This window comes from Ranitomeya imitator, chromosome 1 (genome assembly GCF_032444005.1).
Source record: "Ranitomeya imitator isolate aRanImi1 chromosome 1, aRanImi1.pri, whole genome shotgun sequence".
NCBI lineage: Eukaryota > Metazoa > Chordata > Amphibia > Anura > Dendrobatidae > Ranitomeya > Ranitomeya imitator.
In genome coordinates, this window is record NC_091282.1 from 119,309,850 (window position 1) to 119,335,498 (window position 25,649).

General features: G+C 41.3%; 1 protein-coding gene across 1 annotated transcript in view; it reads right to left on the reverse strand.

Annotated features, from left to right (window-relative positions):
* SV2C (synaptic vesicle glycoprotein 2C) overlaps positions 1-25,649 on the reverse strand; it is a 364,181-nt gene that overhangs the window by 240,205 nt on the left and 98,327 nt on the right. The window contains exon 2 of the mRNA XM_069750127.1: positions 18,626-19,298. Within this exon, the coding sequence (XP_069606228.1) occupies positions 18,626-19,187 (562 nt within the window). The 5' untranslated portion in view covers positions 19,188-19,298. The remainder of the gene's footprint in view (positions 1-18,625; positions 19,299-25,649) is intronic.

Consider the following 25,649-nt stretch of genomic DNA (forward strand, 5'->3'; position numbering starts at 1 on the left):
GCATACGTTAGCGATGCGTCAGATACATTGCGGTCAATGGCTGCGCTAACGGAACCGTTACATTGTGTTAGTGGCGCTATGTAATGGATTCCGTTAGCGGACTGCCACTAATGCAATGTGAACCCAGCCTAATTCTAACCTTAACTCTAACCCTAATTCTAGCCCTAACCCTAGCCCTAACCCTAACCCTAGCCCTAACCCTAACCCTAGCCCTAACCTTAACCCTAACCCTAGCCTTAGCCCTCACCCTAACCCTAGCCCTAAACCTAGTGGGGAAAAAAAAAATTTTTCTTTATTTTATTTTTGTCCCTACCTATGGGGTTGATAAGGGGGGGGGGGTATTTATTTTTTTTTTATTTTGATCGCTATGATAGAACCTATCACAGCGATCAAAATGTACTTGTAACAAATCTGCTGTCCGGCAGATTCAGCGGGCGCACTGCGCATGCGCCCGCCATTTTGCAAGATGGCGATGCCCATGGATCAGATGGACGGACACCGGGAGGGACACGGGAGGTCGGTAAGTATGATGGGGGGGGGATCGGACAGCGGGGGTGGGGAGATTTTAATTTGTTCCTATATGTATGCTCATTAAAAATGTTATTGAAATATTAAAAATGAAAAAATAAGTAAAACATAAAAACGTGAGCTCCATGTGGTGTTATTACCTCCATAATGTTTGGCATTGTGATCATGGAATTATATGTTGGTTGGGTACATTATATTAGCAAGCTGTTATCCAACTACCTTCTCCATATTCATGTCCGTCACATCCTCCTCCCTCCCCAACATACACAACTTGACAGATTTCGGCAGTTGTTCACCGAATTTGCTTTCCTGTTGGTTATAAACGTACAGAATTTCTCCCTTTACTACTTTATTTTATGAAAAATTTGGTCCATTTAATAATCGCAGCATGCATGTTCCGTTCATGCTACAATATTACAATTTTGGTGCAGGCACCATGATTTAAGGTTGCACCTTTTTATGTGTGGGCTAGGAATAGTTGAAGATAATTGTTCCACCATCCCTTTCTTGCTTGTCTGACTTTTCCTGTGATATGTCATTACTATGCTGCAGCAGAAGAATAAACTGACGGAAGTTAATGCTGCCAGATCGGCATGTGTGCAGAGCTGCAGTTCAATCCCGAAAGGGGTTATGATAAGTCTCAGCTGAATCATGTACCTGTCTGTCTCTGCTTGGCTCAGCTAAGCTGACACATCTGACCTGCGGGGAAAGACTGGAAGCTGATCTGACAAGGGACACCTGCTTGCCAGTGATGAAGAACTGCCGTAATCTTTTCTCTAGTGCCTATTTGTGCTGAAGTGCATTAATGAAAAATTGGACAGATGTCTGGAGAATGCAGATTGTCTAAGCAAAAGCGTGAGACGCTCAACAGCAAACGCGCATTTAATATGGTGCAAATATCATTTGTAATGGTAAGAGGACAGTTTTTGTTAGAGTCATTGTATCATTTTATGAACAATACTTCAATTTTAGGATGTCTGACTGCTATCAATCGTGCAGCCAGACATGGGGAGGAAACAAGAAAAAAAAAGAATTCCAATGCTTAGAATAAAAAATTACTTACCGTACATAGTTCCATTCAGGTGTACTGTAATTGTGTATGAATGAATATGTATACAGTGTGTCCGTAAAGTCATGGTGCACTTTTGACCAGTCAATGGAAGGCAACAAAAAAACGATAGAAATGTGAAATCTGCTCCAAATAAAAGAAAAACTCTCCCAGTTTCATACCTATTCAGTGCAGTTTGATGTGGGCTCCATTTGCTTCCCTACACACATCGAAAACGATAGTGACGTTCTTGCCACACATGGGTAAGGACGTCTGGTGTAACAGAGTGAATAAGGTCTGTGATTCTCTGTTTTAAGTGATTAATGTAATTGATACATTCAATGTACACATGTTGCTTCACATAACCCCAAAAGTAAAAGTCTAAGGGTGTCAGATCCGGGGATCTTGGTGGCCATGACTTGGCAGAACCCCTGTCTATCCACCACAGGGGAATGTTCTATCCAGAAACTCACAAACAATGGTGGCGTAGTGTGGAGGAGCGCCATCCTGTTGAAAGATGACACCTTCTAGAAATTATGGCACTGCATACAATTCCAATTCCAACATGTCAAAATACGTGTTTGCCGTCACAGACCGTTCTGCGAAAAAAACGGGCCTATCATGGGGTTTCTCCACCAAACTGCTAGTTTCCTTCAACTGCTTATCCCTATTCTTATGTGGTGGCGCTTCGTTATTAACGTGTCGATATTCACGTAGCACTTTGGTCACAGATTTGAATTTAGCGAGCCACAGAACACACTGAACTTTCCTCTGTACAGTCCACATCTCGACTGGCATGGAAAAGCACACAGCTGGCATAAGCTTATGCCAGCTGTGTGCTTTTCCATGCCAATCGAGATGTGGACTGTACAGAGGAAAGTTCAGTGTGTTCTGATGTCACATAGCTGGCAGTGTATTAATCAGAGTTCAGTTTATCAGGGGTTAATCTGACTGTGGGCTCAGCAACAGCTTAAATGAGTTTGTGTTGTTTGATTGGTTCTTGTTATCTCTCCTCATGAACAGGGCTGGTATTATTGGGCCAGAGAAAGAGTGTCAAAATGTAAACTATAAATAGATCCTGTGACTGGTCAAAAGTGCACCATGACTTTACGGACACACTGTATATTTATTTTATTAAATGTTCTGCCTCTAAAAAAATCCCTTAACCCCTTTCTGCCATAAAATGGAATAGTACGTCCGATGGTAGAACCCCCGCTTTGATGTTAGCTCCGGCAGTGAGCCTGCATCAAAGCCGGGACATATCAGCTGTTTTAAACAGCTGACATGTGCCCGCAATAGGCGCATCTATTAACTAGTTAAATGTATGACTCACCCCATCTACACTCAGAGAAATTGCGCCAATGTTATGTTGTGGGCAATTGCGAAGTAAATGCCCATTTCTAAAATGTCGCCTATGACTTTGCTAAGCCTATAGAGCATGTGTGAGTGATTCGCTTTGAACTCTGGGATCTTGACACGTCAGCGCGTGCACAATTGCACGGACATCTTCAAAGATGGCACCGGAGGTTTCAATAGTTATCCAAGCAGGAGCCGAAGCAGTAGCCTGTATTTTGATCTAAGTGGTTTCTGACATGCGCATTGACTTAATTAGGATGCCTGTTAAAGGCGCAATTTCTCTGAGTGTAGATGGGGTGAGTCATACAGCCAATGAATTTTAATGAATTTTGTACAGCTGTCACTTATCACCAATTATGGTTATGATATTTATATTGATTTATGCGTAAGTATTTTTGATCAATTGCACATTATAGCACTTTATGCATGTAATTATTGTTCACATCATGCAACTCTTAAAATTGAAATATAATGTATATTTTTTATTGATTACTACTTAATTGTATAAATGATTTGTTTGATATAAAATACAATGTATTTCCACTTTTGTAACTGCTTGAGAAAGGTCCACACTTGGGACAGAAACGTCGCACATGAGCCAATAAACTGCACAGTTTTTTTCATTTATTGGTGTGCTGCCTTCATTTTTAATTATGCAAATTGTCTCTTCAGAGAGGAAGAGAGCTAGAACTCTAGTGTCACCTATTGGAAGGTAGCGATCCTACAAGTCAATGTTGACCCTTTAACGAGCCTTGTCACATGACTTAGGATAATAGCCAAACCAGAATCTCAATTTGCAGACATTGTGTTTCGGGGTACTGCCCCTCATCAGTAGGGTTGAGTGAAACGGGTCGGCCATTTTCATGAAACCCGACCCATGTTTGCGATATCGGGAATCGGTATCGGAATCCATATTAAAGTGTAAAATAAAGAATAAAAATAAAAAATATTGATATACTCACCCTCGGACGTGCCCTGGTTAAAACTTCTGCAACCGGCAGTCTCCCCTCCTAAGAATGAGCGCGTGAAGGACCTGCGGTGACGTCGCAGCTTGTGATTGGTCGCGTGAGCGGTCACATGGGCGGTCACGCGACCAATCACAAGCCGCGACGTCATCTAAGGTCCTTCACGCGCACATTCTTAGGAAGGAAGGCTGCCGGTTAGAACCAGGGCGCGTCCGAGGGTGAGTATATTCCTATTAGGGATATACTCACCCTCAGACGCGCCCTGGTTCTAACCGGCAGCCTTCCTTCCTAAGAATGAGCAAGTGAAGGACCTTCGATGATGTCGCAGCTTGTGATTGGTCGCGTGACCGCTCATGTGACCGCTCACGCGACCAATCACAAACCGCAACATCATCGAAGGTCCTTCACTTGCTCATTTTTAGGAAGGAAGGCTGCCGGTTAGAACCAGGGCGCGTCCGAGGGTGAGTATATCCCTATTTTTTATTTTTATTCTTTATTTTACACATTAATATGGACCCCAGGGCCTAAAGGAGAGTTTCCTCTCCTTCAGACCCTGGGAACCATTAGTATCCCATTGCACTGCATTGGGTTTCGTGTTTCGGCCGAACCCGACTTTTGAGAAAGTTGGGTTTCGTGAAACCCGACCCGATCCTAACAAAAGAAAAGTCGCTCAACCCTACTCGTCAGTGCAAAGTGGAGATCTGGTTTGGCTGTGTGAGAGGCATCAGAACGTTATCCAAGAAGTATCGTTTCTCCTTGCGGAGATCGACATGCTAAGCATGCCGAGATGAGGAGACTTAAAGCCACAATAACAATAATAATAATAATAATAATAACACTAACTTTAGCACTAACCCTAACCCTAATGGGAAAATGGAAATAAATACATTTTTTAAATTTTATTATTTTTCCCTAACTAAGGGAGTGCTAAAGGGGGATTTGATTTACTATTTATAGCGGGTTCTTATAGTGTTTTTTATGATTGGCAGCTGTCACACACTAAAAGATGCTTTTTATTGCAAAAAATAGTTTTTGCATCACCACAATTTGAGAGCTATTATTTTTTCCATATTTTGGCCCACAGAGTCATGTGAGGTCTTGTTTTTTGCGGGATGAGTTGACATTTTTATTGGTACCATTTTTGGGCACATTAATTTTTTTATCACTTTTTATTACGATTTTTGGGAGGCAGAATGAAGATAAAACCGCAATTCATGAATTTCTTTTGGGGGGGCGTTTATACCATTCTGCGTGTGGTAAAATTGATAAAGCAGTTTTATTCTTCGGGTTAGTACGATTACAGCGATACTTCATTTATATGTTTTGTTATGTTTTGGCGCTTTTATACAATAAAAACTATTTTATATAAAAAATAATTATTTTTGCATCGCTTTATTTTTGCTGATGACGCTGTATGGTGGCTCGTTTTTTGCGGGACAAGATGACTTTCTCAGCGGTAGCATGTTTACTTATATCCATCTTTTTGATCGCGTGTTATTCCACTTTTTGTTCAGCGATATGATGATAAAGCGTTGTTTTTTGCCTTGTTTTTTTTTTTTTTTACATAAAGAAATGTTTTTATTGGAACAATATTTTTTTTTTCTTTATTTAGAATTGTAAAAAAATATATTTTTACACAGTATAATATTTTTCTTTTTACTTTTTTACATTGTCCCAGGGCGGGACATCACTGTATAAAGTCAAATCGCTGATCTGACTCTTTGCACAGTACTGTGTCAGATCAGCGATCTGACAGGCAGTGAAGGAGGCTTCTCCGGTCTTGCTCTCAGCAGGCACTGAGAAGCCACCTCTGCAGGACCTGGAAGCACCCCGCGGCCTTCTTGAATCCAGGGGTCTGCAGGCAGGGAGAACCTCAGAACAACGCTATCACATCGCTTTGTTCTGAGGGTCTCAGGGAAGCACCCTCCCTGAGCGATGCTTCTCTATGCCACCGGAACACTGCGATCTTGTGTTCCGGAGGTTGACGTGACCGCTCCTGGCACTTAGTGCGGGATGTCAGCTGTGAGAATCAGCTGACACCCAGCCGCGATTGTCCGCGCTCCCCCCAAGAGCGCAGCTGATCGCATGTGAAGTATTATTCCATCAATGGGGATTAAGTCCCAGGTCACATGGATGGAATAGTACATTGGATGGCAGAAAGAGGTTAAAAAAATATGAAAAAAATAAAAAAATATAAAAGTTCAAATCAATCCCCTTTCACCCCATTCAAAGTAAAACAATAAAAAAAATCAAACATACACATATTTGGTATTGCGGCGTTAAGAATCACCCGATCTATCAAAAAAGGATTAACCTCATCGCTAAACGGCATAGCGAGAAAAAAATTAAAAACGTCAGAATTACATTTTTTTCGTTGCCGCGACATTGCATTAAAATGCAATAAAGGGCGATTAAAAGATCGTATCTGCACCAAAATGGTATAATTAAAAACGTCAGCTCGGCATGCAGAAAATAAGCCCTCACCCGACCCGAGATCACGAAAAATGGAGACTCTACGGGTCTCAGAATATTGCACATTTTTTTTCTTTCTTTTTTTATCAAAGTTTGGAATTTCTTTTACCACATAGATAAAAAATAACCTAGACATGTTTGGTGTCTATGAACTTGTAATGACCTGGAGAATCATAATGGCAGGTCAATTTTAGCATTTAGTGAACCTAGCAAAAAAGCCAAACAAAAAACAAGTGTGGGATTGCATTTTTTTTGCAATTTCACCGAACTTGGAATTTTTTCCCGATTTCTAGTACACGACATGGTAAAACAAATGGTGTTGTTCAAAAGTACAATTCATCCCGCAAAAAATAAGCTCTCACATGGCAATATTGACAGAAAAATAAAAAAGTTATGGCTCTGGGAAGGAGGGAACTGAAAAATGAAAACGCAAAAGCAAAAAAAGCTCCTGTCATTATGGGGTTAATAAGGCAAGGGTCACATGGCCATAGATTCTTTAATGCGAGAGAATCAGGCTAACGGTACTCAGCTCAATCTCCGATCAGCGTTTAAGCCCATTTTCATCCTAGTGTGATCGGATGCTATCTCATGAGAGAATCGTATCATAGGTGTGGAGAAGACAGAGAACTTAATTTCCCCAACTTCTCCATTGTCCACTTAAATAAGACTGCTTTCAAATTACATCTGAGTGCAGTCTGATGTTTTACATGCAGGCATTGACTTGAATGGGTGCACATGGTCCAATTGGATGCACTTGCAGCATGATGCAATTTTTTTTCTCATGCCGAACTGGCATGAGAAAAAAAAACGCTGGTTGGCACTGCCCCATGGTAGAACATTTGGCCAAGCGCACTTGCCCCAGTTAAACGCTTGGGTCATCGAGCCCTAACAGTTCTAGCTTGCAAGATGGGAGGTTGATCAAATTCTAGATTCTACATGAGTTATTCAGGGCCCTTCATAGCCTTCATCTTATTGTTGGTACCATAAAGAAACACTTCGATGCAGATGATGAAATCTAGATTTGTATTTGTTCACCTTTGCACCAACACTAAAGTTGTCCAAATGAACAAAAGTTGAAGCCTTTCTTAAAATGACAAAGAAATTACAATGCAGAAAAATAATTCATTGCACAAAAGTGTACCGTACACCTAACTATACAAATTCAATGGCCGTTGTTATTTTGTGTTGAGTTTACATTTTTATCATTGTATCTTTGTTGTGTTTTTGTTTAAGAGCAGCTACATCTGCATCTATCCTAAAACCCAACATCACTCTTTCCCTTTATCTACATGTTCATATCTGGCTAACCGTGCATGGGTTTTGTATCTGGACAATTTAATTAGCCACTGTCAGACACGGCTCCAGGAAAACATAAAGATCGGGCATTAAATTTCAACATAAATAATACATTGTTAACTCAAACCACAGAAATAAAAATAAAGGGTCGAGTTACGAAAAGATCCATAATAAATTTTAATTTTGTTAATACAAATGTTTAAAAAAAAGCAAAAGGTTGAAAGCAGAAAATATCATATAGGTTGATGCTGTTGGGTGAGAAATTTATATAAAGCAAATGTTTTTCTAATGAAAAACTTGAACGGACATTAGTGGTTAATGACTAAAATTCAACAAGCCCGATCTATCTATCCTCCAAATATTACTGTACATGGGCTAACTGTAGTGTGAATGGAGCTTTCAGTCATCTTTTTTCCTATAAATAATGCAAATTGTCGTAATACGTCTTGGTCCTGCAGTCTACCCATTTTTACATTAGGCCAATAATTTATTATGTACCTTTTTCTGTACAACTTTGTGATTTATTAGATATAACTCAAGAAGAATAAGTTCTGAGTTCTGGAACGCATTATATGTTACTATGTTCCAAGTAAGAAAATCAGTTGACTCAATTAAAGAACCCTCCTCCTCCTCCCATCTAAATTTGTATCGTCTTAATATATTGCAATCATCATATTATATAGCACTGTGTAATTGCAATTGTTCATTTTTCCCTTTCTACCCAGTTCATTTTTCTCTTTTACATTAGGTCTATGATATCAGCATGATTAAAAAACTGACTAGCTGAATCCTTCTAAGCTCTATGTAGAAACAGGAGGTCTCTCTTCCCAGCTTGAGTCATCATTGTAAAAGTCCTTGGCAGGAGGGAGAAGGAAGCAGGTGGGTCAAGAGTTGAAAAGGGGGGTGACTCATGCAGGGAAAAGAGAGTTCCTGTTTCTACATAGTACACTTTTTAGGGACTAAACTGATTTGAACTTGATCACATACATGTATGGTTCACTAAGGAGTCAACGTATCTCAGCCTGTGCACAGTGTGCCAGTAGCAGGTCCTTGCTCGTACACCAAACCTCTTTGAGGTTGAAATGAAAGTTTGCTGGAGTGGAAACAATGTGGACAATTACCAAATAACATATGATTGGAAATACCTGGCTTACATGGTAAAGGTAATGTATGATAGGGTGATCCCTATCACACAGGGTGCAGTGTGATCCCTAGAAGTGTCCTAAAAGTGTGGATTACATTAGAATTAAAACCTGAATTGAACCTGAAGGGAACTGAAGGTAACTGGCCAGTCACTATAAAGAATGTTTCTGTTTGTTTTCACTTTCACCCCTATAATCCTTCACTTACTGGTACCTCCCCCAATCCCCACACCAAGTAAGGAACTGTTTATCTCTGCTTCAATCCTCCCCTCACCTCCTCCTCTGAACTGTTCCTTAACATACAATCCTCTGTCTCAAAGCACAGGCAGCCTCATGCCCTCTCCTGCTCCCACCTGCTAACACTTTCTCTGATCCTGCTCACTGCTGGTGATATCTCTCCAAATCCTGGTCCTCCTCACCATATTCCCACAGTCATTTCTACCTCCCGTCCACGCTCTATCACAAACTTCCGTAACCTCTCTAACCTTATACCCATTCGCCCAGCCCCCACTTCCCCAGTCCCACTAACAGGAGCTCTGTGGAACGCTCGCTCTGTCTGCAACAAGCTTTCCTACATCCATGATCTTTTTCTTACTACCAAACTTTCCTTCCTCGCCATCACCGAAACCTGGCTCACCCCTTCTGACACAGCCTCCCCTGCTGCACTCTCTTACGGTGGCTCCCACCTTTCTCACACACCCCGCCCCAGCAGCAAACATGGCGGAGGAGTTGGTTTTCTCCTGTCAGATACCTGCTCCTTCACCCCAATCCCACTTCCACCCTCTGTTATCCTCCCTTCCTTTGAGGTGCACTCTGTGCGCATCTACTCCCCCTCCAACTGGCTGTCATTTAACGCCCCCCAGGGCCAGCCACCACCTTCTTTGACCACTTCCCCACCTGGCTACTTCATTTCCTTTCTGCGGACATCCCCACTATCATCATGAATGACTTCAACATCCCCATTGACACTTCCCTCTCAGCTGCCACTAAACTTCTAACTCTCACTTCCTCCTTCGGCCTCACTCAATGTTCTTCTGCAGCCACTCACAAAGCTAGCCACACACTGGACCTCATCTTCACTCGCCTCTGCTCTCTATCTAACCTCTCTAACTCACCTCTTCCACTCTCTGACCACAACCTTCTCACATTCTCATCTCTCTCCACTCCATGTCTACAATCCCCATCCCACAAACTTTCACACCCTCGCAGAAATCTTAAACATCTTGACCTACATTAATGCTCTGAATCCCTCCTCCCTCTCACAGACATGAGTTCCATACACAATGCGGATGACCCTGCCGCTCTATATGACACCACAATAGCTGTAGCTCTGGAATCTGCTGCCCCACTTACACATACCAAAGCTCGCAAAATCAACAGACAGCCCTGGCACACCAGCCTGACCAAAGAACTGAGGCGAGCTTCCAGGGCTGCTGAGCGCAGATGCAAAAGATCCCACTCCAACGAGCACTTCATTGCATTCAAACAGTCCCTCACTACTTTCAAGACCACACTCGCCACAGCTAAACAAACCTACTTCTCATATCCTCCCTGTCTCACAACCCTAAACAGTTATTGAACACCTTCAATTCTCTCCTCCATCCCCCAGCACCTCCTCCCTCTCCACTTATCTCCGCTGAAGACTTTGCCTCATTTTTCAAGCAGAAGATTGATAGCATCAGAGACAGTTTTGGTCAACAACCCCCAGAGCCCTTCCTCCCTCCCGACTTCCCAGCCCTCCACCTCCAAAACCAACTTCTCCACCATTACAGAAGATCAACTCTCCACTCTCAAGATCGCACCTCACCACCTGTGCACTTGACCCGCTCCCATCCCACCTCATCCCAAATTTCACCACAGTCTTCATCCCAACCCTAACCTATCTCTTCAACCTATCACTAACAACTGGTGTTTTCCCCTCAAGCTTTAAACATGCCTCCATCACACCTATCCTCAAAAAGCCCTCTCTTGACCCATCCTCTGTATCTAGCTATCTCCCTATATAATTTCTCCCTTATGCCTCCAAACTACTGGAACAACACGTTTACCTTGAACTGTCCTCCCATCTCTCTTCTTGCTCCCTCTTTGACCGCTTACAATCTGGCTTCCGGTCACACCATTCCACTGAAACTGCCCTAACTAAGGTCACCAATGACCTCTTAACCGCCAAGAGCAAGCGACACTACTCTGTCCTCTTCCTCCTGGACCTGTCGACTGCCTTTGACACAGTGGACCATTCCCTGTTATTACAGACCCTCTCATCCCTTGGCATCACAGACTTGGCCCTATCCTGGATCTCATCATACCTAACAGACCGGACATTCAGCGTCTCCCACTCACACACCACCTCCTCACCTCGCCCCCTATCTGTTGGAGTCCCACAAGGTTAGGTCCTTGGGCCCCTGCTCTTCTCCATTTACACCTTTGGCCTGGGACAGCTCATAGAATCTCATGGCTTTCAGTATCACCTCTATGCTGATGACACACAGATCTACATCTCTGGACCAGATATCACCTCCCTACTAACCAGAATCCCTCAATGTCTATCCACTATTTCATCCTTCTTCTCAGCTAGATTTCTCAAACTTAACATGGACAAAACAGAATTCATCATCTTTCCCCCATCTCACGCGACCCTCCAATGAACCTATCCATTACAGTAAATGGCTGCCCACTCTGCCCAGTCCCACAATCTCGCTGCCTCGGGGTAATCCTTGATGCTGATCTCTCCTTCAAACCACATATCCAAGCCCTTTCCACTTCCTGCCAACTTCAACTCAAAAATATTTCACAAATCCGTTCATTCCTCAACCAAGAATCTACAAAAACCCTAGTCCATGCCCTCATCATCTCTCGCCTTGACTACTGCAACCTCCTGCTCTGTGGCCTCCCCTCTAACACTCTCGCACCTCTCCAATCTATTCTAAACTCTGCTGCCCATCTAATCCACCTGTCCCCCCGCTATTCCCCGGCCTCTCCCCTCTGTCAATCCCTGCACTGGCTCCCTATTGCCCAGAGACTCCACTATAAAACCCTAACCATGATGTACAAAGCCACCCACAAGCTGTCTCCTCCATACATCTGTGACCTCGTCTCCCGGTACGCAACCTCCGATCCTCACAAGATCTCCTTCTCTACTCCTCTCTTATCTCCTCTTCCCACAATCATATACAAGATTTCTTTTGCGTATCACCCCTACTCTGGAACCCTCTAACACAACACATCAGACTCTTGCCTACCATCGAAACCTTCAAAAAGAACCTGAAGACCCACCTCTTCCGACAAGCCTACAACCTGCAGTAACCACCGATCGACCAAACCGCTGCATGACCAGCTCTATCCTCACCCATCCCTTGTAGATTGTGAGCCTTCGCGGGCAGGGTCCTCACTCCTCCTGTATCAGTTATGACTTGTATTGTTTAAAATTATTGTACTTGTTTTTATTATGTATACCCCTCCTCACATGTAAAGCGCCATGGAATAAATGGCGCTATAACAATAAATAATAATAATAATAATAAATAATAAAAATAATAGGGGAAAACTAAATTCCAGTCCAGTCTACTGGAATGTCATCAAATTATCCAGTCTACTAAAGTATTAAGAATATTTAAACAAAATGACATAATATTTTACATGTTATTTCATCATTTGTCAATATTGATTAATATTATTATTTTTTTGTATTATTATTATTAATAATAATAATGATATTTTTTACAGAATAAGTTGGTGGAATTTTTATTTATTTATTTATTATTTTGATTAAACAATAAAGACAAAGATTATATGCCACATGAATTGCTTTAGTAAATAATAGAATGCAAATATCTCTCCTTATTAATATGTAATTGATGGATTGTCAACATATATTAACCAAATTGCTCTGTGGTATCAGACAGTGAGTGACAGTAAATGGGTGAAATAAATCACTTCATTAATTAACATTTTTCACATCAGCTATAAAAAAGAACAAAAAACAATATGCATTGGAGTTGAAGATGTTTGAAGTCCACTTTTCCTCAATCTGATAAGGAATAATTAAATGGACAGTATATTTAGAGTATACTTAATATTTCTGACAGAACAAAAAAATTAAAAATGTTATTGAACACTAACGTTTAAAATATGGTAGGGGACCAACCAACTAAAGACTCGATACAGAAAGTTATACATTGTAGCTGTTATTATAGGTAAACTTATAACAAGAAAAAAGAAAATCAGTGAATGGTTGGAAATGTAATATTGACGTCATCTGATTATAGGCTGTGTTGGTTTTGTGATGGGCGGGTCTGGCAGGTTCGGCTGAACTTTTTAAAAAAAGTTTGGTTCAGGTGCCAGAACAGTACCCAAAACCAGACCCCATACATATGAATGGGGGGCCCAAACATGTCTTCTGTGTGACAGCGTGGGAAACAGCGTCTCTGACTTGCGGTAACATTACATGTTACCGGCGGTCACATAGCTGTAGTTCCCACACTGTAAAATGGATAACAGCATGTGAGCCATTCCAGCAGCTGTGATTGAAGTTAAAAATGGTTACCGCTGGTCAAGCATCAGCTGAACAGAGTACTACTACTTTCATCGGCGTACGCCTACTCTTGGTGATAGGAGTGAGAGCAGGTGACTCCGAGGAGTTAAATACTCTCATCAGCCGGCGCCTGTGTATTATAATAAAGATGTCAGTGTGATATAGTGCAGTCAGTGCATGTGTATTTTACTGTACAATGTATTTATTGAATAAATAAAAAAATTAATGAAAAAAATGGCGTGGGGATTTTCTTAATTTTCATAACCAGTCGAGGGAAAGCTGATGGCTAGGAACTCATATTAATATTCTGGGAACGGGACAATATCTACAAAGGTTCACTGGCTAATGCTATTAATACCAGCTCTGCTATCAGCGAGACAGGGCATATGATGATGAGAGTAGTACAGTACTCTCATCAGCAGACACCTGTGACTGGCAGTAGCCTTTTTACCACCGGTCACAGCTGCTGGCTCACACGCTGTTATCTGTATGCCAGTGTGGAAACTTCAGCACTCTGACGGGCGGTAAAGAACTTGCCACGATCAGAGCTGTTCTTTCTCACGCTGTTACACAGATGACAGTATCACATACTACAGGGAGAAGTCTGTGTTCGGGGTTGATGCACGGACAGTCGGAAACTATGTGTTCGGTACAGACACCGAACTTTACTGTTCGGGTTCGCCCATCCCTATTTATTAGGCTTGGTGGCAAAAGTTATCAGCTTTTATCTACTATATCTGATTGTCCTCTAAATGAGACTAATAAGCTTCAATGACTAATCCTTGTTCCTCGTGTAAGAATAAATACCAGAGTTTCATACACAAGTATAGCAAAAAGTAGTACTATCACTTTTTACATAAAGGGCATATCTTGGACTATATTTTTTTACTGTGGGCCAAAGAACTAACAGGAAGGTAGTTGTTATCTATTTGACTGTTGTGCCCAGTGTCGATCTTTGCCGACACAGAGCTGTCATAGACTGCTTCTGTTGTCAATTCAGTGGCTTCTCTGATGTCACACCAACAGAGCAGAGGTTTTTCTTTCGCTCTGCCCTGTTGTCGGAGTGTGACTGCAGATGTCATGCTCACTGAAAGCCAGCTCGCCACTCCCTAAAGGTGAGGGGCTAGCTGTCAATCAGCATGACGTTGGCAGTAAAGCCGAGTCAACAGAACAGCCTGGAAGAAGGAGAGTTGCTCTGTTGACATGGAGCAGCTAAATTCCCGACAGGAGCGGTTAGTGACTGATCTGTGCCAGAGTCGGGTAAAACAGGCATGTAGTTATAAACTACATGCCTGTTGGTTTTTAGACCCACAGTAAAAAAAAAATATTCCGGGATAAACCATTTAGTTTTTCAGGTAGACTGCAGTTACGGCCGAAAGTTTTGAGACTGACACAAATTTAGTTTTTTACAGTTTGCTAATTCAGTGTTTTTACATCTTTTAGTCAGATGTTTTTGTGGCTACTAAAGTACTATTATCAGTATTTCCAACATTTTTACATTTTTATTGCCAAATATATGAAGTTTATGCAAAAACTCAAAATTTATAGCGCTGCACTGCCGATTTTGCAAGTTCTCCCACCTACAAATAATGGAGAGGTCTGTAATTTTTATTGTAGGTACACTGTGCGGGACAGACTCTAAAAATAGAAAACAGAAAATCACATTGTATGATTTTTAAATAATTAAATTGTATTACTATTATTATTTTTTTTTTATATTTTTACATGAAATAAGTATTTGATCACCTACAAACCAGCAAAAATGTTGGCTCCACAGACCTGTTAGTACCCTACTCTGTACTCATTACCTGTATTAATTGAACCTGTTTAAACTAGTTACCTGTAGAGAAGACACCTTTCCACACACTCAATTAATCACACTGCAAACTCTCCACCATGACCAAGACCAAAAAGCTTTGTAAGGACATCAAGGAACAAATTGTAGACCTGACAGGGCTGGTATGGGCTATAGGATAATAGGCAATCAGCTAGAAGGCAGCAACTGTTGACACAATTATTAGAAAATGGAAAAAACACAAGATGACTGACAATCTTCTTTGGACTGGGGCACAATGCAAAATCTCACTTTGTGGGGTAAGGATGATTCTGAAAAAGGTCAGGAATCAGCCCAAAGCTACACAGGAGGACATGGTCAACAAACTGAAGAGAGCTGGGACCTCAGTCTCACACATTACTGTTAGTAACACACTACGCCGTCATGGATTAAAATCCCTCAGGGACACAAGTTTCCGCTGCTCACGATAGAACATGTCCAGACTCATTTGAAGTTCACAAATGACCATATGGATGATCCAGAGGAGGCATGGGAGAAGGTCATGTGGTAAGAACTTTTTGGTATGAACTCCACTCACCGTGTTTGGAGGAAGAAGATGAATGAGTACAACCCCAAGAACATTGTACCAACCATGAAGCATGGTGGGGGAAACATCATACTTTGGGGGTGATTTTCTGTAAAGGGAACAGGATAACTGAATCGTATTGAAGTGAGGATGAATGAGGTCATGTACCGCAAGATTTTGGCCAACAACATTTTACCCTCAGTAAGAGCATTGAAGATGGGTTGTGGTTGGATCTTCCAGCATGACAATGACCCGAAACATACAGCCAGGACAATTAAAGAATGGCTTCATAAGAAGCATTTCAAGTTGCTGAAGTGGCCTAGCCAGTCTTAAGACCTGAACCCAATAGAATATCTTTTCCAGGAACTTAAATTCAATGTTGCCCAGCAAAAACCTCGAAACCTGAAAGATCTGGCAAAGATCTGTATGGAGGAGTGTTATAAAGTACCTGCTGCAGTGTGTGCAAACTTGGTCGAGAATTACAGGAAATGTCAGACCTCTGTAATTGCAAACAAAGGTCTCTGTACCACATATTAAACTCTGTTTTTCTATTTTACCAAATACTTGTTACATGCAATAAAATGCAAATTAATTATGTAAAAATCATACAATGTGATATTCTGTTTTTCATTTCTATATTCTGTCTCTCACAGGTGAAGTGTACCTGCGATAAAAATTACAGACTTCTCCATTCTTTGAAGGTGAGAAAACTTGTTAGACTGTCAGCGTGTCAAATACTTATTTTCCCCACTGTATTTGTCAAGAATTCTGCAATTCACCCTGGCAGCTGGATATCAGCTTCTGGGCCAAATCTTTAGTGATGGCAAATGGCAGTGCATTCATAATAATATTTTATTTTTCTGTAGCGTTAACATATTGGGCAGCACTTTGCAATACAGATACAATTCATATCCTTGTCTAATCAGTGTTTGGAGTTTATCACAATTTCTGTCTATTGGTTTGTCCACCCTTTATTTGAGCATTGATCACAGGTTTTCAATTGGATTGAGATTCGGGGGGTTTCCTGGCCATGGACTGAATATTTAAATGTTTCATTCACCAAGAAACCTAGTTATCACTTTTGAGTTGTGACTAGTGTTGAGCATTCCGATACCGCAAGTGTCGGATATCGGCCGATATTTGCGGTATCGGAATTCCGATACCGAGTTCCGATATTTTTGTGATATCGGGAATCGGTATCGGGATTAAGATTCAGGTGTAAAAAAAAGAATAAAAAAAAAAAATATTGATATACTTACCCTCGGACGTGCCATGGTTGTCACCGCTGCAACAGCCATGCTTCCGTTCCTAAGAATGAGCGCGTTAAGGACCTTCGATGACATCGCGGCTTGTGATTGGTCGCTGAGCGGTCATGTGACCGCTCACGCGACCAATCACAAGCCGCGACGTCATCGAATGTCATTAACGCGCTCATTCCTAAGAATGAGCACGTTAAAGACCTTCGATGACGTCGCGGCTTGTGATTGGTCGCGTGAGCGGTCACATGACCGCTCAGCGACCAATCACAAGCCGCGACGTCATCGAAGGTCCTTAACGCGCTCATTCTTAGAAAGGGAAGCATGGCGGTTACACCGGTGACAACCAGGGCGCGTCCAAGGGTAAGTATATCAATATTTTTTATTTTTATTCTTTATTTTACACATGAATATGGATCCCAGGGCCTGAAGGAGAGTTTCCTCTCCTTCAGACCCTGGGAACCATAGAGGATACCTTCCGATATTTGTGTCCCATTGACTTGTATTGGTATCGGATATCGGTATCGGCGATATCCGATATTTTTCGGATATCGGCCGATACCATCCGATACCGATACTTTCAAATATCGGACGGTATCGCTCAACACTAGTTGTGACATGATCTTCATCATGCCAGAAAAAGCATTGTTTATCAATTAATTACTCCTGAATCATTAGAAGAAGTTACTCTTGAAGACCTATTAGACACAATTCTTTATTAATGGCAGTGTTCTTGGGCCAAATTGTGAGTCCACTTCCTTGGATAAAAAGCAACCTTATATATGAATTGTCTCAGGATGCTTTATTGCTCTCATGACAAGGGATTCATAGAAGTCCTCACCTTTTAGTTAGAGGATAATCATTCTCCCAGATATCCAAAATAATCTGAATGGGGCTTCATCAAAGAAAATAACTTAGCTGGAATGATAGGGATTGGACTGCAGAGGACTGGAGATTGTTTTATGAGCGCTATCATAACTCCGGTGTCATGCCAACAGTAAAGCTTCCTGAGACCATTCATCTATGGGTTGCATCCAAGGGAGCGAGCTTATTCACAATTTTGCCTAAAAACCTTGCCATGAACAAAGAATGGGATCTAGACAGCATAGCGATCTAATTACTATGTACTAACACAGATCAAGACAACGGGAAAGACACAGCATTGTACCTACGGAGTGTAATTAACCCCTTCATGACCGATGATGTATATTTTCGTCATTTGCCATGTCTCTGCCATGTCCCAGCGTGTGAACCCACATCGTTCCCTGCACACCAACCCCGATGGCTGACCTAATCAAAATGAAAGCTTTTCAGTTGCCACAACATTGCAATAAAGTGCAATAAAAGGCAATCAAAACATCGTATCTACCTGGTAAACGAATAAAAGAGTTGAGCATTAATAATTTCGATAGTTTAGCAGTAAAATGTTGTTTTGTCAAAACTTTTTTATAAATACAAGGGCATGCAAATCATAGGACTGACCCTACTTAGCCCCCTTCGCCTTCTTCCCCTCTCAACAAGTCTTAAATGCAAAATTATCATAAATGTATAGTAATTTATAGACAGACAGACAGATAGAAACAGTGGTCATAAAGGTCATTGAACAATACTATATGTTGAATCACTACTTTGTGAATTGCAACTAAAATACTATAAGTAAGTGTTACTCACCGAGCCAGCCAGAGCCTGAGTCTGGTATACACATATCAGTTTCTGCACTTGGCAGAACAAATCCAACTACGAACACCTCAACTCCGTCAGCCATTAGAGCCATGCCAAGCACAAAGAAGAGGGTCCACTGAAAGCGGCCATGTCCACATTCTTGAATAATGAGCTCATATTGCTGCGCCAACTCTTCTTCATCAGCTTTCCTCTCAGTTTCTAGCTCATGACGAGCCTTGAAAATGTCGGAAACAGGTTCACCTACAGCAGCCATGCCATCTTTCCCATGACCAGGAATTCCTTGATACTCTCCATCATATATTTCATCATCTTCATCATGGCCTTCTGTTGCCTCACTGGAGCCTTCTTCATCATTCACCTCTTCATTGTAGTTGCCATGTGTATAGTACTCCTCTTCATCTGGGAAGTGATCATGGACTCGGTGGACATACCCATCCTGCTCTACTTCTCTCGGCTTATTTGCAGTTTTGGCTGTGTGTCTCTTTGCTTCCCTAGCTATGTCCTTAGCACCTCTCACTAGTGAAGTCCTGTCTCTGTAGTTATCTTCCATTGTGTAGAATTACTTAATATTCCACAAATGGCAGCAGACGTCTGCGGGTGATAGATTACGTTCCTTCTCTATATCACAGATGATGTATTACACCAAATTTGAAGTATGCATCTGTAATATGAACAAGAAGAAAGAAATTTAGTTTTGTACAAACCTCCAAAAAACCATTTACAAAACTCAGCAAATCTCTTTATAGGGAACATATCACAATGAGCATGATATCTGATCAGCAGACTGTGTGATTGAGCAAAACAAGCATAACAAAATGAAATACTTTTGTGGAAAAAAGAATCAGTATAACTTGTATTTTATTAATTTAAACCCCTGCTTTTTGCATGTTAGGGGTTTGGTGGGTGGTTCTACTTAATGACTGACAGCTTTCTTTGTATGACACTATGTGCCAATTAGGACCACTCCTGGTCTCCTAAGCATAAAAAGAACAGGAATTCAAATTAATAAATGCAAGTTATAATAAATCTTTTCCTACTAAAATATACACTATATATACATATATTACTGTATATAGTACATGAGTAGTGTTGAGCGATACCGTCCGATACTTGAAAGTATCGGTGTCGGATAGTATCGGCCGATACCCGAAAAGTATCGGATATCGCCGATACCGATATCCCATACCAATACAAGTCAATGGGACACCAAGTATCGGAAGGTATCCTGATGGTTCCCAGGGTCTGAAGGAGAGGAAACTCTCCTTCAGGCCATGTGATCCATATTAATGTGTAAAATAAAGAATTAAAATAAAAAATATTGATATATTCACCTCTCCGGCGGCCCCTGGACATCACCGCGGGTAACCGGCAGGCTTCTTTGTTTAAAATGAGCGCGTTTAGGACCTGGGAATGATGTCGCGACTTCTGATTGGTCGCGTGCCGCTCATGTGACCGCCACGCGACCAATCAGAAGCCGCGACGTCATTCGCAGGTCCTAAATTCCTAGAATGAGGAGTTTAGTGCCTGAGAATGACGTCGCGGCTTGTGATTGGTCGCGTGGCGGTCACATGAGCGGCACGCGACCAATCAGAAGCCGCGACGTCATTCTCAGGTCCTAAACGCGCTCATTTTAAACAAAGAAGCCTATCAATATTTTTTATTTTAGTTCTTTATTTTACACATCACTATGGATCCGATACCGATTCCCGATACCACAAAAGTATCGGAACTCGGTATCGGAATTCCGATACCGCAAGTATCGGCCGATACCCGATACTTGCGGTATAGGAATGCTCAACACTATACATGAGTACAATAGCACATTCTGCTTTAATCAAGACTGTAGCTTAAAGGGGTTGGCCGGTCTTAAGCTACAAGCCTGCAGTCACTCTATGTATGAAGGCACTCTGTGCACACACTGCACGCTTTCCCATGTGACCACAAGTCTGCGATATGCATGCTCTCAGCCACATTCCGACTACTGTAGATGGGCGCAACCTCTCTCAATGCATGTGTATTGAGAGAGACCAGAAACAGTATAGTCGGAATGTGGCCACAAGTATGCATAGCCCTATATGTTCACGTATAGAAAGAGAACTGTCAATCACTGATAGGACCGCCCCTGGACCAAAAATCACAGAAAGAACAGAGGTTTAAATGATGAAAAAACAGGTTATACTGAATCTTTTCTGATACAAGTAGATATTAATCTACTCAGCTCGTGACTTCAAATTGGACTGCATTTTTACACACATGGTCAAAATTGTTGGTACCCCTCGTTTAATGACAGAAAAACCAACAATGGTCACAGAAATAACTTGAATCTGACAAAAGTAATAATAAATAAAAGATCTATGAAAATGAACAAATGAAAGTCAGACATTGCTCTTCAACCATGCTTCCGCAGAATAAAAAAAAAATAAATCTCATGAAATAGGCCTGGACAGAAATGATGGTACCCCTGAAAATAAAGTGACAAAAGGGACATGTTAAATCAAGGTTTGTCCTCTAACTAGCATCACAGGGGTCTAGAATCTTGGAATCAGTGAGTGGCCTGTATATAGGGCTACAGATACTCACTGTGCTGTTTGGTGACATGGTGTGTATCACACTCACCATGGACCAGAGGAAGCGAAGGAAAGAGTTGTCTCAGGAGATTAGAAAGAAAATTATAGACAATCGTGTTAAAGGTAAAAGTTATAAGACCATCTCCAAGCAGCTTGATTTTCCTGTGACTACAGTTGCACATATTATTCAGAAATTTAAGATCCATGGGACTGTAGCCAACCTCCCTGGACGTGGCCGCAGGAGGAAAATTGGTGACAAGTCAAAAGACGGAAAATAAGAATGGTAACAAAAGAGCTCAAGGAACTTCAAGCTCAAGGAACATCAGTGTCAGACCGCTCTATGCATCGTTGCACGATCCAAAGTGGACTTCATTGGAGACAACCAAGGAGGGACACCATTGTTGAAAAAAATCATAAAAAAGCCAGACTGGAATTTGCCCAACTATATGTTGAAAAGCCACAAAGCTTCGGGGAGAATGTCATAGACAGATGAGGCAAAATAGAACTTTTTGGCAAGGCACATCAGCTCTATGTTCACAGATGGAAAAATGAAGCATATTAAGAAAAGAACACTGTTCCTACTGTGAAACATGGAGGAGGCTCTGTTATGTTCTGGGGCTGCTTTGCTGCATCTCACACAGGATGTCTAGAATATGTGCAGGGTACAATGAAATATCAAGACTATCAAGGGATTCTAGAGAGAAATGTGCTGCCCAGTGTCAGAAAGCTTGGTCTCTTTCGCAGGCCATGGGTCTTGCAATTGGATAATTAGCCAAAACACACAGCTAAAAACACCCAAGAATGGCTAAGAGGTAAACATTGTACTATTCTGAAGTGGCCTTCTATGAGCCTAAACCATATTGAGCATCTTTGGAAAGAGCTGAAACATGCCGTCTGGAAATGGCAACCTTAAAACACAAGACAACTGGAGCAGTTTGCTCTTGAGGAGTGGGCCAAAATACCTGTCGAGAGGTGCAGAAGTGTCATTGAGAGTTACAGGAATCATTTGATTGCAGTAATTGCCTCAAAAGGTGCAACAAAATATTAAGTTAAGGGTATCATCATTTTTGTCCTGACCTATTTCATGAGTTTAATTTTTTTCTTTAAATTCTGTGGAAGCATGGTTGAAAAACAATGTCTGACTTTCATTTGTTCATTTTCATAGATTTTTTTTATATATTATTACTTTTGTAAGAGTCATGTTATTTCTGTGACCATTGGGAGTTTTTCTGTCATTAAACGAGGGGTACAAACAATTTTCATCATGTGTACCTTTAATTAATTAGACATATCTTACTCCATCACATTCTTCATTAAGACTGACATACAAAACTCCAGTCTAAATTAATTGGGACCTATGTCTTTGTTCCACGAAATCCTACTTTGGCTACAGGAAAATGAACACTAAATATCCTTTCTCTGCCCAAGTCATCATCAGAGGTCCTAGGTAGCGGATAAATTGCAGCTACAGCCGATGGTCTTGAAATTGTCATAATCTTGTTTTCATACATTCAGCTTTGTTCTGATAGATCATGTTGTAAAACTGAATGCTATACACTGGTACCATTCCTAGTGTTTATATATATTCTATATACTACAACGGACAATGCTGCATAAAAAGTTTAAAGTCTACACATTCACTTGCAAAGAATGTAAAAAGTTCACATTACCAGAAGGGAGACAAACTATTTGTTATGTTTATGGTATTTTTTTAAGAAATGTAATGTTTTATTAATACCCAGTTCTGCTTTATACCGCATTCTCCTCATTTGTTTTGTTATATTTATTGATTGTATTATTCTGTGTACAAAACACGCTGGAATAATTTATTTTATACCATTACTATGCAGCTGCAGGGCCTTTTCTTAGAATTTTCTTCTTTTTTTCAGTATTCAATTATGGAAGCGAAAAAAATTGCTATTTGGCATATAAAACATGATTCCAGATATTTACTGGGCTCTCACTTCCATAGTCACTCACACTAGAGTTATAAAACGCAATCACCATAGAATGACTCACAGGAACCACACGAGAAGGGTCAGTGATGAGGGAAGCCCTGCTTTCCACCTAGGGGCAGGACGTCTGTAGACATACTGTCTTAGTCCATTGTGGGAATATTTCTACAATGGCATTCAGATATATACTTTATAGCACATGCTCCATGGGAACCTATAGTCCATGCGGCCAGCGGTATCCTTCTGTGTGGCCTTCAACCATCTGAATAGTGTTTGGTTACATGCAGTTTCTATGATGCTGGTATTGTTACTTGTTCGGTGGTCAAGATAACTTCTCTCACCTCTTCCTGTGCACTTGCCCACCGCTACCAAACAACTAACTTGCCCCAAATAAAGACAGATGCATTAGATTTTGATAACAAAGGCCACAGCAGTCTTTATTATAGTAATTAAAAGACATTTAGAGACCTTTTAAATAAAGGTAAGGTCCTTAAAGCTACAAAAGCTGTTGACATCAAACAACCATAGTAAATACGATTACTCCAAGCCATAACCCACAGGCCCAGGAGCACCATAACCCAAAGGGTTCCTTCACGAGTAACTGATACCCAGGGACCCAACATTCTCTTGCAGTAAATCCCACAAATCCCTAGACCAAATAAACAAACTTATAATTGAGGTATCATATCCTGATCAATCTCCCCAGACCAATTAAACCAACTTCAAGGACCCCACTAAATGCCACCAGCCACCATGATCCATAAACTACCCACACCTTTGGAATTAACTGGAAAAATAAGGGAGAGCAGGTGGGACTCAGGCTATGACCCAGGGGGTGGGAGAATGGGCGATTCTGCCCCCAAACTCGCCTTATAAAGGCTCCCTGACTACCCCACTCCTCTCCACTAGGAGTTGCTCTTTCCTCCCTGCAAACACTAGTCATGCCAGCCTCCGCCCATTGTCCAGGCCTGGGACTCTGGTCTCTACTTGTAATGGAGAAGACCAGTACTACGTCGCCCCATAGAGATGGGTAATTATAAATGGTGTGCTGTGTGGTCATTTCTGGGCCAACCATATTTGAGGGGGGTGTGGAAACCACACGAAAAGACGACCAATATTGGGTATATTACAAATATGAAAAATCTTTATTGATACAAATACAACAAAAAAAGAGAGCATACAAATCCCTGGACTACAATAGTACAAGGTGAGAAAATGGTGGCGGCTACTGCAACAAATCGCCACTATACAAAAAAGGACGCGCAGACCGTAAAACCCAGACTACCATATAGTGTAGACATACGCCAGTAACTATGCCCATATATAAAAAAGTAGCTAGCTAACGAATACATAGTGCACCTGCATAAAAGTGAACAACACATGCAGCAAATTATGTACATCACAGGACTATATACCACCGTGGGTTATTGTCATGCTGCACTATATTAAGCAGGGCCCAATATGTCAGTGTGCTGAAAAAACAGCAACTAAACCATATATATGAGGATTACCGCTTCTTATATAGATGTCTCATCCCCCTGGACACACACTACCATCCAACTAATAACGTAAATATAACTGTTAGAAATATAGCCAGGCAAAATAGTCGTGGGCTAAGCTCATAATTACCTGTACACGGGGGCTTAAAACGTAGCTGGGTCCGGTGCACACGTCCGCCCGACGCGCGTTTCGGAGCGGACGTGTGCACCGGACCCAGCTACGTTTTAAGCCCCCGTGTACAGGTAATTATGAGCTTAGCCCACGACTATTTTGCCTGGCTATATTTCTAACAGTTATATTTACGTTATTAGATGGATGGTAGTGTGTGTCCAGGGGGATGAGACATCTATATAAGAAGCGGTAATCCTCATATATATGGTTTAGTTGCTGTTTTTTCAGCACACTGACATATTGGGGCCCTGCTTAATATAGTGCAGCATGACAATAACCCACGGTGGTATATAGTCCTGTGATGCACATAATTTGCTGCATGTGTTGTTCACTTTTTTGCAGGTGCACTATGTATTCGTTAGCTAGCTACTTTTTTATATATGGGCATAGTTACTGGTGTATGTCTACACTATATGGTAGTCTGGGTTTTACGGTCTGCGCGTCCTTTTTTGTATAGTGGCGATTTGTTGCAGTAGCCGCCACCATTTTCTCACCTTGTACTATTGTAGTCCAGGGATTTGTATGCTCTCTTTTTTTGTTGTATTTGTATCAATAAAGATTTTTCATATTTGTAATATACCCAATATTGGTTGTCTTTTCGTGTGGTTTCCACACCCCCCTCTAGTATTAAGTCCTTAACGACTGGGTGCATTTATATCCAATACTTGGCAACAGAGATATTATATTGGAGATGTTTTTGATGTTGCTATTTAATACCTTTACCATTCTATGCCAACCATATTTGGCAGAATGGATCATTCCTGACTCCTACATAACAGAAAGGAATAAACGAGGTGAAGAAATGATCATACATGAGTG